Genomic DNA, 20,043 nt, shown 5'->3' on the forward strand with positions numbered 1-20,043 from the left:
AAGAATATTTATTTTGTCCATGATGTAGCCACTAATGAAAGAACAGTATATGGGAAAATAAATGATTGCCTCTAACCAGTCTCCAGGACCACAGCTACATTTGTCTTACAGCCCCTTATCAAACTTTAACAGAAAAGAAGTAAGTCAGAGGAGGTATTGTCCACTGTTTTTCTTGAGTGTGACTCTGTTTCTGTCATTACTTCATTGTTTTAGGTGTGAGATCGTCCTCAGAGATGGTGGGAATGGAAAAAATAATCTCTATGCTATATGGCACACAGGTTATGAGATGCTGTCAAAGATGCTGTGGTGCTAGGAACCAACCGAATCGTCCTTTAGATATGCTGAGGAAAGCAGGAGTGACATGAGACTCAGTTAATTACAGGAGAACATACCTCTCAAGTGTACCTCATTACGAGGAACGTACCTCATTTGGGGTCTTAAAAACTTAATGTTCCTCAAAGTTCCACATTGAAGTAGTCTGTCACACATTCAGTATTAGGAATTTTTTAAAATGAAATCCATGTTAAATAGAAATTAATCATATTAATTAATTAAAAGATCTTCTCTATAAGTAAAACCAGCATATTTTAACCATCCTATGACCTTCCCAGTTGAAGTTGTTAGTAAGCCATTAGTATGTGTTCCACATTTTGCCCATTTGTTCCACATTATGAAGGCAAGTGTTCCTCATTTTGGACATGGAAGGTTGAGAGCTATGCAGGAGGAATCAAATATTATTCACAACTGTTGTCATGAGTAACTGTAATCGCATATGTTTCTCTTTCACCACTGTTATGCCTTTTTGTTATATCAACCTCCAGGCAACAAATAAAACATCCATGCACTACTGGGACATGTGTGTTTATCAAGGCACAGAAAAAAAAATGTTGAAAAATGTTGTTGTGGACCTTTAGGCACCTAATGACCAGCAGTGAAAAATCTGTTATAATTCAAATAAAGGTGATCAGAAACTTCTTTACAGGCACAAGTGGGTCTGCTATGTAGTACAAAAAAGTAATTTCCCTAATATCCATTACATTTTACAAACTGAGATCTTATGGACTTAATATCTTCTATTGCATTTTGCGAGTGGATGTCTCATGTACTTGGTATAAGTGGCTTGATAAATATCATTTGCACTTTCAAATCTTCCAAAGTCTACCTGCAGCCATGACTGCATACTGTCAGTATTTACAGTAACTTTCTCACAACCCCCAGCCACTGCATAAGTTTTATCTGCTAGCAGAATGAGCAGACACTGCTTCTTCTTCTTTCAGCTTTTCCCGGTTAGGGGTCACCACAGCAGATCGCCTGTCCACTCATAATTGGCAGTGGAGTTTTATGGTGTTGAGTTGCCAGCCCAGCAGCCAGCCTTCCACAGAAGGCACACACACACGCTCATGCCTAGGGCCAAAGTAGAGTATCCAATCCACCTACAGCATGTTTTTGAGATGTGGGAGGAAACCAGAGCACCTGGAGGAAATCCACAGGAAGGACATGCAGACTCTGCACAGAAGGCACCCCAGCTGAGGATTGAACTGGAGAACCTCTTGCTGTGAGGCGGCAACACTAACTGCTGCACCACTGTGGCCTACACTGCTAAGACATATCAAAACTTTAACAACTGCATCAAGAATTAATGTAATGAAATAAACAGGGCATGTTATAAAACAGTAGGGATATTTCAAAGAAAAATATAAATTCACAGTTCTAAACAGTACTTTTCAATCAAAAGTCTCAGTAGTTAATACACATAAGAAAGAATTACATAAAAAGTGTTCCTACAACAACTTGCATAAAACGTGTATGGTGGCCACCATGCTGTATATACAGTGCAAGTAGAACAAATTAAAACAAATACTAATTGCAAACCGTAACCATTTAATTATCCAACATGTAGCATTAATAGGGTCAATGATTTGTTCTGATTCTTTGCCAGTTTAAGACATCTTTCTATTAATAAATATGTCGAACTATCAGGTGTGTAAACTGCTAATAACCGCATAAAGGCAGATTTTTTAATATCTTGCCATAGTTAGCACTTCCATTTTGTTGAATTTTCAGATTGTAGAACTCTCTTTTGTTTCCCTACACCAGCTTTGACCTGGCTTCTTATTTTAAATGGTCACCTTGATCAAGAATTATGCTGACTGATAAAGAAAACACCTGCCAAGTATGTTTGCAACCTACATACCATATATAAATCAACTGTACATCTAACAATCTCCTAATCATAAAATAGCTAATATTACATTTCATAATATAGGCAATAAATATATTAGATATACACATTTACTACTGAGAAAAAACAGAGGACTATAATCCTGGAAGGAATAACATTTACCTACATGAACTCCTTTGCACCCAACAGCAATGAGTTATCATTGTCTGAAACTTCTGTGTTACAGCAAATATCAGTACTGTGTTATATAAAACTCTACACTGGAAAATTTGTACAACATTATCTTGTTCCTGCCAATAAATATGAAAACTTGAAGAGAGTTTTTGATAGGAAAATCAGTCACATTCTTCTTATAAGAGGTAAAGTCTTAACGAATGGCATCCCACAGAAGGTCCCTCCTTTTCACAGTGTAACAAGTTACATTCTTGGTAGACATGCCATCTGTATTTTTTTCATCCTCATAACTTCATAGGACATGATCTATTCAGAGGTTATTATCTTCAAATAGACATGTACGTCATAGTGGGTAAACCAAAGCCAGTGAGGTTACCAAACACCTAAAGCAAAAAGATACAAAAGAGAAATAGGGAAGAAAGGCAGTCAGATTTGCCAGGCTTTTAAATCATCATCTCTATATCACCATCCAAGAAAAGCAACAACTGGCAGTGAATTAAGTGCTTTGTTCCATGACTTTAACGTAGCACTTCATCTATACTGTCTAGTGATGACAAGTAACTCCGCTCACACAGTTCTTCATGTTTCCTACTTAAGAATGACTCCTGATTTACTTTCAAGAACTTAACTGACTGGAACTGTTTTACTTACATAATATCAGCAGACATAATGGCACAACATTTATATTCCTTTTGTACTGTCAAAGAGGAAGTCATTTGAGCAGTAATACACCCATTAAAGAAGACATAACATTAACCATTTCAAAGAAATGTACCATGTAGTGTTTATTAATTATATACACAGCCTGAACAATTTTCCTTTTCCAGTTAATTATTTTGGATAATCTAAAAGTTCGAATGTCATATGGTTGACACCATATGATCGAACTTTTAAAAGCTTGAAAATGTAATAAAAATAATAAACCAAAAAAAATACCTATCTAAAGGGTTTAAGCAGCGGGGCAAGCCCCCCCTGCACACCCCACAATCCCCGCTCTTTAAATATACCAACAAGAGATTGCACTACAGTGCAGAAAAGGGAAATCTTCCCATTCCGCACTGTATGGAGCTCTCCGTTGAAATGTTCGAACTTTTAGAAGTTCGATTATATGGTGATAACCATATGACGTTTGAACTTTTAAGAGTTTGACAATGTGATATAGACCCAGTATTTACACTTCTTAGTATTATGTTTCTTAAAGCCTTTCTGTTTCTAAACCTTGCCTGATATTTCATGTCAACATTGCATCTTCACTAAACAGTAATAGCAATGTCCAGTAATTTCTATCAATTTAAGGTCATACACATTATGATGAACATAAAGGCGTTACTGCTATTTTCCTAGATGGTTAAACAAAATCCTCCACCACACACACACACACACACACACACACACACACACACACACACACACACACACACACACACACACACACACACACACAACTACTGTAGATGGAATTTGAAGCAACTGCATGAGACTATAATAGAAAGTAAATTGCTTTATCTAAAGTTGTAGTAATGTGAACTCAAAATATACATGCAGCAATTTTTTTTATTTTTAATTGTTATATTATTATAAATTGATATATATTTTTGTTCCTGTATTTTGATGGGCCATATATGTTTTGCATGTATGAGTGTGTATGTATATATATATATATATATATATATATATATATATATATATATATATATATATATAATAAGTATTGACAGGCATCTGATGTAAAAAAGTTCAAATCAAAAGATTCAAATAAACTGTAGTTCATATCATGAAAGGATCTAAAAAAACAGAAAATCTATTGTTCGTCGGAAGGCAAGTGCCCTTCACCCCCCACCCCCATATGGGCTGCTGTGCCTACAAACCCTTCCTGCTTAATATCTTCTGTTGTATTTTGCAAATGGATGTCTCATGTACTTGGTATAAGTTATATACAAGGAACCATCTCCAAGATTGTACTTCAGTGGGGGAAGGACAAATTCCCCAATTCACACTATACTGCAATCTCACACTGAAAAAAAAGCCAGTACATTTTGATTAGCCTTGCCAGCTTTTTTTTTTAGTCATGAAAGTTGCCACTTCATTGAGTTGAAGGTAGCCCTTATGTACAAGAGCGAGCACACACACACACACACAAACACACACACACACACACACACACACACACACACACACACACACACACACACACACACACACACACACATTACATATATTCATGCAAACACATACATGTATTCACTCTTCGCATATTACATATTTTCATGCAAACACATACATGTATCCACTCCGCATATATGAATACAAGAAAATGACCAGATACAAACATTTGTAGCTCTATGTTATTTTAAAAACTGCCAATTTCCAGTTAAAACATTCATACCCCACCCTCATGTGGTAGAAGGAGCTTTGCATCTTAAATTACATGTGAAATCATAAGGTTGCTGTACCTTAATGTAAGTCACAAAGACCTTTTACGCTTTTATAATCTATGGCTTTAATTAAATGCTGCATTCTATACTTTGGTCTAATAATGTTATCTCATAGCATGTGAATCTTTTTAGGTGTCCTGAGCATGTTATTTATACCATAATTAACAGTTATTGTCAGATTCATAACAAGGGTGACTTCTACAACTGGCTAGGGCTCATACCTCCAGGAAGGGGCCATGGTCAGTGCAGGAGTAGGACATGTCAGCTGTAACTAATTCGAAGAGTTGTGCCATTGGTTAGTTCTTTATTTTACTTATTTTTTTAAAGAAAATAAACACTGCATTTCTTTATTTAGAAAGAAAGAAAGAAAGTAAGTAAGAGGTAATCCACTGCACCTATATGCAAAGCAGCAGTTTTATGCAGGAGATTGGTGCACTTGACCAATCAGTTTGTGGCCTGTCTGTTCACTAACATCCCACAAATTTTGGGAGAGCAAGGAGCAAAAAATCTCATAAGTATTGAAAAATAAAAGGATGGTTGCAGTGTAAAGGAGCAGCATTGGCATTAACATGAAGCTTTTTTTTAATCCTGGTATCAAATATGGGTAGTAAATGCATTTTCAGGATGAATACTTTATTATGGGGTAGACTGGCAGCTGTGTGCTTGTGCAAAATGGAGTTGAAACAAATTATGTGGCCATTATTTCATTTTCTTTTTTGTTTTATTTTGTTACAGCTGGACATCTGAGACATTCACAGACCACAAAGTAGCAATAATTGCAAGTTATGGGAGCTTTTTGTCAATGAAAGTGACTGACTGCTGTCATTTAGGCATTATATTGACTTTGCAAGACTAATATAATTTGTGTGAAATGCATGAAATACTTTAATGTGGCTATTATTTGTGTGAAATAAACCTGAAATATAGTTGCTGTGACTATTTATATAACAATCGGGCATCTCACATGGCCAACAAAGTGGGTAAAACTCATGGATGAGGTTGGGGCTTTCTATGGATGAAAGTGCCATACCCTCTTGCCGCCTCCTTATATTAAACAGTCATTAATCTGGCTTTGCAGGACTATGGTGCATTTCTGTGAAGTTAAGTTCATAGGTTCATGGGTAAATAACAAGAAAATCATTCTTCAGATCGATGCAAGCCTGGCCAATAATACACATTCAAATGTCCCATCTGGCCTGAAGAAGAGCAAGACAAGATAGATCAAGGGAGAATTGGAGGCTGCCCTTCTAGTTAGCAAGGTGTACCTTCAAGGTGACAAGGGCCCTTCTCAGCTAGGCATGTAGTGAACACTTGTATGCCTTCATATGGCTACTTTGTGTTTGTGTGAAACATACCTAAAATACATACTGTGGTCATTATTTTTATCATGATCAGATATATACTAGGAAGGGGTAGATGGATCTCTCTGTTAATGAAAGTAATGTCCTCTTGTAATCTGCTTATTTTAAACAGGCTTTAATCTTGTTTTCCAGGATTATTGTGCATTTGCATGAAGTGAGTTGGAATGCTTCAATGTAGCTCTGTAAATTAATGCAAAATAAAAAATAAGCTATTGTGAGTTTCTGTGAAACAAGCATTAATTATATTTATGGGACAATATGATTTTATCCCAGTCCAGTATCTGCTCTATACGTTATTATTATTGTTATTATCATTATTATTTAGATATGTATTTGTTTCTTTTTATTTCTACCAGAATCAGACATCTGAAGATGCACATAGTCAACAACATAGTTACAATTCCTGACTAAAGGGACTGCCTGTTAATAAAAATTACTGACTCTGCCATCATGACTAAGTTAAGCAGTCATTAATCTTGCTTTGCAGGATTACTATGCCTTTGTATAAAACAAGTTTGAATGCTTTACTGTGTCCAGTTTTTATCACAATCAGACATGTGAATTCTACAGTCAATAAACAGGTGTAATCAATGAGGACATACATCAGTGGATTATAATGATATCAGCTCCAGTGGCCTTTTATGGTTAAAATGCTCCAAAACGTGTAGTTTTGTTCTTATTGATTAGTAAATGTATTTTCACTTTTTGCTGGAAAATGTTCATTCTAATGTTTAAAACATAATCAAGCACATTTTGCTTTATGAAACAATAAATACAATTTAAAGCAATCTGGTTGATAAATATATATTTAAAAAATCAGATCAGGAAGGTGAATCCAAAAGTACACATACATTTCTTCATGGTCCTAAAACTTCAAAACTACCCAGTGCCCAAAACATACTTAATCCATCACTGCTATCTGTAAATATTTAAGCTATAAATTCTCCTCCGCCAACAGGCACTAGCCTTGCAGCAATACTTGTAAAGACCGGAGGAAGATATTAAACTGGCCCATGGCAAGCCCTATGGAACTCATGGGTTACTAGAACAACAAAGAATTTAGCCCTCATCTTTGTTCTGCTGTTGCTCCTTACCAGATACCTAAAAAAATAACTGCAGCAAATGCAGACATCAGATAAGAATTGCCAATAGAGTCAAATTTTCTGTTAGGTGAGCCAAGAGGATATAGCTGGAAGGGATATTAAAAATAGGACATTAGCTCAGTAGTGTGTAATTCATTATGAGCAGAAAGTTGAGCATGCATTCTTCTGAGTTAGTCATGAAGTGACTAGTATACAGGCTTTATTTCCATCTTTTTAAATATTCTATTTCCTCTGTTTTAGCAATGCAAAAAAACGAGCAGAAAGCAAGCCTATTTTCTTTATTTTAGTTTACATTTGTTTCCCAGGGTAGTACATTGATCACAACTGTCCATTTGCAGGTACTGCCCAGATGAAATAATTCACAAAAAAGAAAAAAAAAACGTAACAGAGGCAGTAAGATGTACATGTCAAAAACAGAACAGAAAGAAACAATACATAACACAAACTGTACAGTAGCAATTAACAGATATAACAACAGTATTGAGATAAATGCACATTTAACAGTTTTAGCTGATCGTAATTTAGGGTTACATCATAGAGGAAATGTCAGTGCAAGGGGGGGGTAAAGCTGAGGTGCTAGTAGTTGAAAGAGAGGGAGAGAGAAAGAGAGAGAGAGAGAGAGACAGTGAGTAAAGCTAGAGGCTGAGAGGTCATTATGTGATATGGCCTGCTGTGTGGCAGGTGCATGATTTTAAGTCTTGAAATTTCTTGGATGTATAACCTTAACTGATGATCTGCTGGTAAATTAGTCAAGAACATGTCAAAGACTTTAAGCACCTCATTTGTCTTGCTTGATCTTAAAAGCAGGATAGTTAATTCTATACTCAGAGCTGAGACTACATTCTTGAGACTGAAAGAGTCAACAAATGATGGACATATAAATGCGGACTTACTCCTCTCTCCCTCTTTAATCCACATCTCTTTTAATACCATCAAGCCAGCCTTCAGAGTATCAAAAACCTTGCTGAAGTGACTTTCATAGAGGAGGTCTAGCAAGCAATAAATCTATGCACATGCCAGAATATGTGAAAATAAGAAATCCTCTGGATAAATGAGATACTTATGAGAAAGGAAATATTTTATAAAAGTGACAGTTGCTCAGAGAAGATCAGAAAGACATGGTTAAGGAGATAGATTAAAAAATTGTGCACATCTCTGAACAGAAGTTTAAGGTACAGAGAATGACTAGAACCAACATGAAGCTGTGTAGAATGGGGAACTAAGCAGTCGAGACTACAAAATATTTACAGTAGGTAGGAACTTTGGCACCTGGCATTCAAAGAAGTTAGTCCACAAATTACAAAAATGCCAAATGAACATGGAGGTACATTAGAGAAACTATTCATCAAGGAAAGAGAAGAGCATATATATACAGGTATGTCAAAAAATGGAATAGAAAAGAATGGAAAGGGGGGGAGAAAAGTGGTTAATGGTGGGTTCCAGGTACCGGTATGGGTCAAGGGTCTGTCAAGCAGGGGAGTTTAGAGTGTTCTTGAGATTAGTATCACTATAGATAGTTATCTGTGAGCTTAGATCTTTAGCAGGGGTAAAAAAAAATAAGGATAAGTGGATTCAATACGATTATGACAAATATGGATAGTGGAAGTAAAAGGAGACACAATGCAAGTAAGGGCAGGCAACACAAAGGCATAATGGGATACAGAAGGATGGAAAAGCACAGGAATATTATAGTGGAAAAAAATAAGGTTAGAGAAACAGAACTAGGCTCAGGTAGAATGAAAGTAGAAGAGGTCAGAGGGAAGGCAGGAGACTGGGTGGCACAGTCAGGAGAGGAAACACACACAAGGAAAAAGGCTAAAAAGAGGATGACACCTAAGCTGTAACTGTGTAAGAAGGGGTGCCAAGAGATGGAAAGGTTGAGGATAGTAAGGCAGAGGCAGATACGCTTCAGGATTGATAGAAAATGTTAGCAGGGATAGCAAAATGGCAACAGAAAGGGCAATCATGGACAAAGCAAGTAGTCCAGGAATGGTTAGAAATGATGACGGTATCACCTTGAAGCAAAACCAGGACAAGAATGGATAGTTATCACACAGATAGAAGTAGCCTATAAAAAGCTAAAAAGGCATGCACAGGTAGCTTGACTGGAGCACTGGGCAGAAGGACCAGTTAAAGTAGTGTGTGGGACAATGGTTCTGATAGCAGGGGTATTAAATGAAGAGGGACGTTAGACAGGAATATACAGAGGGTAAAAACAGTCCAAGAGAATTCATTAGAAAGAACAGTTTGGGTTGAGTCCAAGGTGGTCATAACAATCATAAAGCATCCACATACAAAGGTTTATGTGGACAGGAAAGACTTAGCACAGAGATCTATTAACAAAGCTATCAGGAAAACCAAACATGTAGATTCCAATTGCAGGGAGTTCATGAGCATGTCCATTTATTCTGATGTACTATTACTACTGCTATTAGACAGCAGGGAGAGAAAGGATATGTCAAGGCAGTCCAGCAAGCATGCATTAGATCACTCCAGTCTTTTTTTCAAGTGCATCCTTATAATGATTTCTGTGTCTCCCATTTTCCTGATGGTGGCATGAAAGCAAAGACTACAGTCACACAGCACACACACACACACACACACACACACACACACACACACACACACACACACACACACACACACACACACACACTTCTTATTAATTTAACAATCCAGCTGCCCCCTGTGTTTTTGTATACAAATAGTACAGTTCAAAAGGGGTATCAGCTAGATAAATATGACTACTGCAATAAAGGTGTGAATTTCTTTGGTCACATACAAATGACATCGAAGGGAATCCCTGCCACAGAACTTGTCATTGTTTGAGTGTCCCTTCTGATGTGGTAAAACCTAGAAAACATCAGTCAATGGAATAAAACTGGCAAAGTACCCAACTCTTCCCCTGTCTTTTTGCCATTTAGGAAGCCAGATTTGATAACAGACAAAATAAAAACTACCCTTTAAACTATTGCTGATTCTTACAACATGTTCAGCTTAGGCCAGTCAGGGCTTCAACTGCTTTGCCCTGTATGCACAACCATATATAGTTCCCCCTCCCCTTTTTTGTTTGAAGAGTCAGAACTCTGATCTTGGGATATGTTTAGACACTTCATTTAGGATTGTGTTTACTATGCATAATTAATATTTATTTTGCACCAGTAGGTATTTTTAGCTAACTAGTAAGTCTGAGCTCTGAATGTTTGCCTGTTGCCACAAAAAATAATCTCTGCAGTTGTATTAGATTCAAAATAAGGCACATTAACCATAAAACATCAAAGCAACAATTAATTAAATAATATAAACAAATCCAACTGTAGAGGGCTTACTTGGAGATAAACATGGGGTAATCTTATGTTGTTTCAGAGGAACTGTTTTGTTCTTGGTTTTCAGAGGAACCATTTTAATCTACAGCATTTTAAGTAAAACACACAGTGGGAAAAAACGTGCCAGTACTGGCACAAATAATATCTGCAGAGTATTATGGGAGAAGAAGGAGTAGTTGCCATTAACTGTTGTAAAATGAGAAGCCCAACTCTATGTTGGAGAAAACGGTTACAAAAGCTGCCATGATCTGGAAACAAATTACACCTAAAATTCAGAGTACATAGAATTCTTCTTCTTCTTTCGGCTTTTTCCCGGTTAGGGGTCACCACAGCAGATCACCTGTCTACTCATGATTGGCAGTGGAGTTTTATTGTGCCAAGTTGCCAGCCCGGCACCCAACCTTCCACAGAAGGCACACACACACACACACACACACACACACACACACACACACACACACACACACACACACACACACACACACACACACACACACACACACACACACACACACACACACACACACACACACACACGCACACACACACACACACACACACACACACACACACACACACACACACACACACACACACACATACACCTAGGGCCAATTAAGAGTGTCCAATCTACCTACAGCATGTCTTTGGGATGTGGGAGGAAACCCACGTGGCCACAGGGAGGACATGCAGACTCTGCACAGAAGGCACCCCAGCTGAGGATCGAACTGGAGAAACTCTTGCTGTGAGGCGACAACGCTAACCGCTGCACGACTGAGGCCGCCCTCAGAGTACATAGAATAAGCTAAGTAAATACATACTGTAGTACTTCAAGAAAAGCTAGACTCAATGAGGAGTGTTAAAGCTGCTATGCTGAACCCAAGGCTTCTACCAACTTTTACCACTTATCCTCTACGTTTACAATGAAAGAGAAAGCTGAAAAATAGTGGGGCCAGTTAGAAAACTTATAGAAGCAGTCTCATGAAGCATAATAAGGACCTTCCTCCTCCTCCTGCAGTTTTAGTGCCTGAGAGGGACAATCCTGTTCACATCTGTGGTCAGTACAAGTTAACTGTGAGTCATGCTGCAGGCACTGAGATACATACTTCGTCAAGGGTGAAAGATGGCTATGCTGAAAGGTGAGGCTGTGTTCTCAAAGGCTGAGTTATTATATATCAGCAAGTGTTTCTGAGTAATGACAATAACATGCAGTTAACTATTGCTATGCACAGACAGGTTTATTTATTTATAACTGATGGCCACTTAAGAGTCAATTCTGCACCTTCCATTTTTCAAAATGCATTTGGAAAACATGCTGTGGAATTAGAATTTTTTGTAAAGCAGGTAAACAGTTTTGGCACAGCTGCTTTTTATTCAGAAATGAGCTTCAACAGTATCTAGTTGTGACTTGAGTCACAAGATACTTAAATAAAAACTAATAGTGTGAAACCAGAGACAAAACTCATTAATAGCTCATAGCCTTAATCTTTCGTGCTAAACTGACAGTTTACAACACCAGCTTACTGGTCATGGGGAAAAAGAGAAAACAACGTCTTGAATAACTTGCAGAAAATACTGCAGAGACTATGAATTAAGTATTAAAATTCTAAAACTCAGTTTGAAAAGTTACAAACCAAATGTACTTCATATAAATGCTATCCATCTTTCTGCTGATGACATCACAGCAATTCATGAGGAGCCCATTCCACAAAGGTGTGCAGTTACAAATACTGGGGGGCAGGCATTCAAAGATATCATATACCCAAATACCTAACATTCAGCAACAGTATGTTCACAAACAATTCAGGCATTCAAAAATATACCTGAAATACCTAAAGTTCAGCAACAGTTAAGATGTTCACAAACAGTTCATGAATTACTATAGAATGTACTTCTAAATTAAGTCAAATGTATTGGTCTTCCCTGAACTGAAAATATATAGTATTGTGTTAGGTTGGTGATGGGTTGTACAGAGCACTTAATGTTTGGCTTTTGGTATTGTGGCCAGAGACACTGAGTTTCCCTTTTCTGAGGAAATACCATTAAATAATGAGTTTGGATTGTCCGGATATTGTCCTTTGTTACTAAGCTGGAGGTTTCCTAGCTGAATGGATAAAGCCCGAAATGGAAAACTCAATACCCTTCTGCCTGCAGCTCTTGTTGATTCAGTGGCACCAGCATATTGCTGGAGGTGTTGGGTTCAAGTCCCAAGTAAGAGCTAATGTCTTTTCACTTCTATGACGAAACAGAGGATTTTCTCTATATCTGTGTACAGATATGTGTATATGCATGGATTCACTTTGGAATATCTATGCTCATATTATTGAACCAGAAAATCTTGAGACTAAAATACTATAACATTGGAATACTGAATGGTGGAGTTTATACATGGTATGAAAACACTTGGCCAACTGGAACCCACACCGAGGCCAACATGCCCTGTCCTCCACTATAGTGCGATCCCAGAGTTGGTATATTTAGTTGGGGGTTGGTGTGGGGGATGTAGCTCCCCACCTAGGTGGGTTTTTGTTACCTCGGTGTGAACTTCGGTGTTAGTTGGCCAAGCATTTCCATACCATGTGGAAACTCCACCATTCGGTATTCCGGTGTTACTGTATTTTGATCTTAAGATTTTCTGGTTCGATAATATGAGCGTCGATGTTCCAAAGTGAATCCATATATGTCTGTGTGTGTGTGTGTGTGTGTGTGTGTGTGTGTGTGTGTGTGTGTGTGTATATATATATATATATATATATGTATATATATATATATATATATATATATATACACACACACACACACACACACATATATAGACAGATATATATATTTATATATATATATATATATATACATATATATATATATATATATATATATACACATACTTATGTTACTTTTAAAAATTATTGGTATAATTCCCAGGTTTCATCTCATGAAAGTAGATTTTCATTTTTAAGAACCATAAGGCAGTGTCCGTGATGCATGAGGCACCAATAAATGACAGCCTCTGTGTATAAAGCATTTCTGCATTTCAACACAGTCATTCAGTGATTCAGAGATCAGAGTGCTTTGGACAGTAATTACGGTCTCTGCATGTGTCCTCAGTGGATACACCATAGTATCATAATGCTGTTCTGAAGAATTTTATTTGCTTTTAGTTTCTACAGGTCTGCAGCAAGTTACAAATGGAGTGAAAACTAAAATGTTTACAAGAAATAAAAGATATAATCTGTTGTTAGACCAGCAGAAATATTTTTCTACGTTTATTTCACTTGGCATTTCTCTTTCTAGGTTAAAGTATTCTGTACACTACTTCCGTTTAAATTCACAATGTAATCTTATATGACACCAATGCTTTTTATACACAATCAGATGCAACTGGGTTATATTGCTAGTGGCAATGTAGAAATATTCAGGCTTAGTGCTCCCCAGTCATTGATGGCTAAAATGTCATATTTATGTCTCTTTGGTTAATAACTGTCTCAGATTACAAGAATGGAATGCTAAAACTTTAAATACACTTCACTTCGCAGAGCAGTGCTAAGTTTTTCAGATTATTTGAGCTGCAGCTGGATAAAGCCATAATGACACTTGACATTATGGTCTGACGAATATCCTAAGTGCTGCAGTATCTGGCTCTAAGGATCAGTGGTGTTTGACTGACTTGACGAATTACAACTCTGTGAGTGCAACCCAGTTTTGAGGAGGCATACCAGAAGTCTGCCTTGGCACTCTGCTTGGTGCACATTTGGCATATTAACTGGTGTATTAATTGTCTGGTTACTTGATTATGATACACAATATGATAACCGAATTGGATGACTTAGATCTAATAAGCACATGGCCGTTTACATTTAAAATACATGCCGTGTGTGTTTTGTTCAGCTTTTATGACACTCATGTAGAGTTATCCTTAAGTGCTATTCTTTCAGTAATAACAAATGTAACTGAGGGTTCTAGTTTGATTAAATGCTGTTACTATGTCTTGGAAACTAAATTATGGTACTGTATGGAGATGATTCTTGAAAGATAAAGCGCAGTTTGGGGGGGAGGTAAGTCAGATCACTGATTGCCCTAGACCAGACAAAGTCTAGTCTAAACTAGATAATAAGCTCAAGTCTATAACAGTGAAACAGTAATTCCGAACACAATGTATTAAATAGGCAATACAAACAAATACACAAGATGCTAAAAAAATTCTGCCAAGGAGCTGATGAGAGGATGAACAGGAATATAGGGTGCAAGGTCACAGAGATGACATTCTGAAAGTCTGGAATTAGAGCCATCATATTTCTGAGCAAATGAAGCAAATTTAAAGTATGAAAGGGAAGAGGGATAGAAGCAGTGCTGAACAGAAATGCACTAGGCATGGCTCAAAATATGCAACAAACACAACTACACACTCAGAAATGAAAAAAAAAATCTTCCACGTAGAAGAGTTACAAAAAGCGATCACTGGTTAATGAGTGGTGACAGGTAAGGGCTTCTACACAAATTCCAAATTAACTTTGGGAAGTTGATATAAGGGTTAAAGTGTTTACCTTACAGACACAAGGTGTGGGGTTTGATTCTTACATGGGCTAATTGGCTAGGATTAAAATGGCCCTTAAGGGCAGTTAGCCTAGTACTAATCTATAAACCTATGAAATTACAGATCTCTTGCTAGCAAACCCTTAACTAAGCACTAGAATAAAATTAGTAAAACTTGTGGATAATCTTGGCAAGCTATAACTGGGTAATTTAAAACGTCTATAATACCAAGAAAGAACGTGACCTGAAAAGGAGTCAGTGAAGTCATTGTTAACTGCATTTTATTTGAACTACATAAAACTGAGCAAGGAAAAACAATAAAAGAAAAATGTGATGTGAAAATGTAGCTAACTAGACAGGTCTGTTCTAAATGACAAACAATGCGGCAAAGCATACCTTGGCAAATAAATAAATGAATAGACATGTAGCTTAATGACAGTCTATGACAGACAGCTCCCAAATAAACGGCATTAGAAAGAAGCACATCTCAGAGATGGTCTTACAATATTATTTAATGCTGCTGGAAGGGAAAAGCGATAAAATGGGCATACCTCTCAACCTTTTAGTAAAGGAAATCTGGAAAAAGCCTAAAATAATGGGGGGGGGGGGGTCCAAAAACAGGGATAGATTTTAAATATTGCTCTTATAAACTTCAAAAGTTGTAAGAATAACAAGACTTTTGTTAGCAATGGTTTTCTGAAGGATATGAAGTGACATAATTTCTCAGTGATTTCCTAGAAAACCACACATTTATGAAGAACAGACCAGATATATGAGGGAAAGATCTGAACATTCTGTAACCCTCTGTGTAGTTGAGAGATATGAGAATGGCCAACAACTTTTTCCAGTGCTGACAGCAGAAGAATTACTTTCTAGTGCCCTAACCCACTAATGTCCTACCAGGATTATGTGACAGAGTTGAAGTTCCCAAGATGCCAAATGAAACAAAGATTGAAGGCGAGCCTGTGGTGTGTGTTGGGGAGGGTCTCAGACTGGAATGGAGAGCAGTATTTGGAAATATCTGTCCTTAGATGCATGCTTTCAGTTTTGCAAAGATGGGGAGAAAATGTTGGTTATCATACAACACTGGTCATAATACAGTTTCTTCATCTCCATTCTTCTTCTTTTGTGTAGGTAACTGAAACAAATTACAAATTCTTAGGAACAAAAAGGGGGCATCCAAAAATCATAATATTTGCAGCCCTAATTAGTTAATATATGGAATATGCTGGTTGTAGCCAAGGTACAGTTTTCTTACACAATGTTAATTTTTGTAAACTTTTCTATGACTATGAAACTGTGAATTGTGTTTTTTGTGTAGTAATGGGATACTTTCCTTGTGTGCTGCCTTCTCAGATTCATACAAGCATGACTGTGTGCATATTATCTTAATATGTCCAATGCAGCAAACTGTCTCTACTCACATCCGGCACACACGCACACACGCGCACGCGCGCACACACATGCACACACACACATGAATGAACTCCTATTCTCTCAATTTCTTTCATCTAATACAACATGTTAATAACTAAAAAAGAAAAATAAAACAGGTATATAAATATATATATATATATATATATATATATATATATATATATATATATATATAATATAAAATACTTTTAAACTGTCATTTTCTATTGCTCTTGAGATTAATTTTCAGGAGTAATTTTCAGGAGACTGCAGTGAGAAACGATATCAGAAAATGCAGGAATGACAGCTGATAATACCTTTTTTGTCAACACTTACTAATTGAGCCTTGCATGAACTATGCCTCGCTTGTATCACCATTGCTCAGAGTACCTTGAAAAACAAGAATGAGAGCTATGTCAGAATGCAGCACTAGATTTTATATCACTATTAGCAATATATATGAATATTTATTTATTTATTTATTTATTTTTATTTCATTTCATTTCCTGACTGCAGCAGAACTCTGATTTGTTTACAAAACAAGTTCAAGTCAGAAAAAAAGCCCTTTTTTAAATAATTACAAGGCAGGTAAAGTATCAAACAGTAGGTTTTACAGGTGCAGTTAGATGAGTATATACACAGTGAAATACATATGCTGTAAAAATCATATACAAAATAAGCATTTTATGTTGTGAATACAGTCTGAAAACAAAACACAAACCTGTGAAATGAAAAATCAAACATTGCTCTTATTGTACATTTCTCCTGTAAAAAATGAAGCTCATTGTGGCAACCTAAGTGTTTCTAAAATAAACTGTATTGCTGATTCTACAGAAATGTGAAATGTTTTATACTTAGTTCAGAAGCAGTGCAATGCAAACTCAGGCACAAGGGTTAGATCCAACTGCTTTACAGAGAAACTTAATACTATGCAGGATGTGACCTGGCTCTAGGAATCAACCATATCCTGCATTCTTTTCCAGCTGGCCACATTATTGGATTAGAACTATGTACATTCATGTGGAAGAAAGTGATTTTCCTAAATTGATTACTGCTTTCCTGAAATTTATGTAACCTGAGCTGGCTCCTGCCCATGAGATAATATACTTGACTTGCACTGAATTAAGTTTTCAGATGCCAATAACAATTTGAGAGTCTGCTAATTCATATTTCAGACGGTATTCTTAACGTGAATAAAACAAAATCTGATTTTACAGTTTGAAGTACCAGTTATTATTTTAGTTATAAGCTGTACATACAATAACATTAGCTTTAATGAAAAAAAAAAACATTTTGAAGGAGGAAGCATGCTATAAAAGTCCCCCAGTTTTGTCAGAACTGGTTTTAGGTTATTTTACTGTGGTCACAATCTGAAGTTAATTCAAGTAATAAAGCTCTTAATGAGGAAATCTGGGAGAGGAGCTCCACCAAGTGGGTTAGAAAGGTAACTTAAGAATGTTAGATAATAGATGACTGACCAGCCTAGTAACAAAGCAGAAAAGTATTCTTTACTGATAAATTTGGAAAGGATAAAATAATGGTTAACTGTGGAAACTATAAGCACAGACACCTGTAGCAGTATTCAGTGGGACATGATAGCAAAGAATCAGAAGACAGTTATTATTACTGTTTATGTTTCAGAATGTTTGCATTAGCAGAACTGTGATGTAAAGTATCTAAGCGTAGCCAAATAGCGTTACATAATGTCAGGTATCAGCTTCTTTTATCTTATGTTGTATTTTTTTATATTTGCTGATCTCACTGGTGTTACTAGACCACCATTTGGAACCTTTCTGCTTTTGGCATGAATGCATCTCATTAATAATGTTCCAGGTTAGTCATTTATCCAGCATCAAAATAATCATCTGACAGCAGGCAGATTGTCATATTGCAGCTTCAGAAAATGTTCTTCCCCCTGCAGCAGGAGGAATGCTTACCAAGTGTCATGCATACTCCTGATTCTATGGTACAAAGGCTGAAACATCCATGTTTGACCACAGGTTTATACTGCCCTAGTGTTCAGCCCAGATCTTACCTCAAAGAGGGAGAGTGTCACTGACTGGTGATTCTGTCCCCACTATGACAAATATTTAGTAGTGTTGGCCAACTTCCTCATATGAGCCAAACGATGAATTCCTCATTTTAAAATACTTAGTTTGATACCTTACACTTCTACCTGAACGATGTGTGACTCTTTAATGAAGTGGCATAAACAGAACACTGCTCCCAGGTTATCCCTACAAATAAACATACGTGCCTACTACACCTGTGTCTAGTTAGCAATCAAATAAGTAAATAAACCTAAGAATCTAATTACAAGCAAAATTTGTGCGGTAGATAGCAGAGTAATGAGAGCACCACGTGTCATCTGCTTTATAACCTAACCACATACTGGTACTTTTGTTAGTCAGAACTTAACAATGGTATGCTGACATTCCAAAAATGAACAGAAAGCACTGAATTTTAATTGCAGTTCTTTCAACACACATGCGTGCGAATATTTACTTGAGTATTTTGTGTGCCTGTTTGATCGAGTAGAAGTTTGAGTGTCAAAAAGACTATGTGGCTTAATTAAAAGACTATAATTTTGGGCAGGTATAAATACTCTCTTACACCCAGGTCGTACTGTCACCCCCCCACCTGTAGGTGCAGACCAGGACAATCCAAAGGAAGTAGCAATAACCTTTAACACCTTCTTCACTGAAACCATTCAGTCTCTTTCCAACCAACTATCTCCCAATAGCTCACCTCTAACATCCCATAATACTACCTTACCTCCACCATTTCATCTCAAACCCATCTCTACATCCCTTATCCGTACCCTTCTGCAAAAACTCAAACCTACCACCATTGCTGCCGATCTCCTTCCTGCTGAATATCTACAGAAAGCAGCAGATGCTATAGCCTACCCAGTTTCCATTCTGATTAACAGAACAATCTCTGAAGGTGCAATTCCTATCACATGGAAGATTGCACATATTATCGCCCTTCATAAGGGTGGAAACTCTAGGGATCTATCCAATTACAGACCTATTGCCATACTCTCTCCTTTAGCCAAAATCATGGAGAAATGCATTCATATGCAACTGTTAAAACACCTTATAGACAACAACTTGCTAGCTAGCTGCCAACACGGTTTCAGGCCATTTCACAGTACTACTACCGCCCTTTTATCCTTCTCCAACTGTATAAATAAAACCGCAATAACAACACTCTATCCTCAGCCCTCTTTATTGATCTCTCCAAAGCCTTCGACATGGTTAACCACAAACTTCTCATTAACACACTGAAAAACCTGTCCCTTGATACTCTTTCTATACAATGGTTTGAATCCTACTTAAGCAATAGGCAACAAGCAGTCATGTGGGAGAACAACATATCTCCCCATCTCCCCATCTCACTAGGTGTCCCCCAAGGTTCTATACTTGGACCACTTCTATTCTCTGTCTTTATCAATGACCTGTACACTGTTATTCCTCAGGCCTCCTTAATACAATATGCTGATGACTCCAC

At 37.0% G+C, this 20,043-nt stretch overlaps 1 protein-coding gene across 2 annotated transcripts in view; it reads right to left on the minus strand.

Annotated features, from left to right (window-relative positions):
• Positions 1 to 1,864: 1,864 nt before the first annotated feature.
• SUSD1 (sushi domain containing 1) overlaps positions 1,865 to 20,043 on the minus strand; it is a 1,084,671-nt gene continuing 1,066,492 nt past the window's right edge. For both annotated transcript variants that reach the window (XM_044061072.1, XM_044061071.1), the window contains 2 exons: positions 16,867 to 16,920; positions 1,865 to 2,739 (listed from right to left, as the gene is read on the minus strand). In XM_044061072.1, the coding sequence (XP_043917007.1) occupies positions 16,886 to 16,920 (35 nt within the window). In that variant the 3' untranslated portion in view covers positions 1,865 to 2,739; positions 16,867 to 16,885. The remainder of the gene's footprint in view (positions 2,740 to 16,866; positions 16,921 to 20,043) is intronic.

Source organism: Protopterus annectens, chromosome 2.part0 (assembly GCF_019279795.1).
Source record: "Protopterus annectens isolate FY-2018-M chromosome 2.part0, PAN1.0, whole genome shotgun sequence".
NCBI classification, from domain to species: Eukaryota; Metazoa; Chordata; order Ceratodontiformes; family Protopteridae; genus Protopterus; species Protopterus annectens.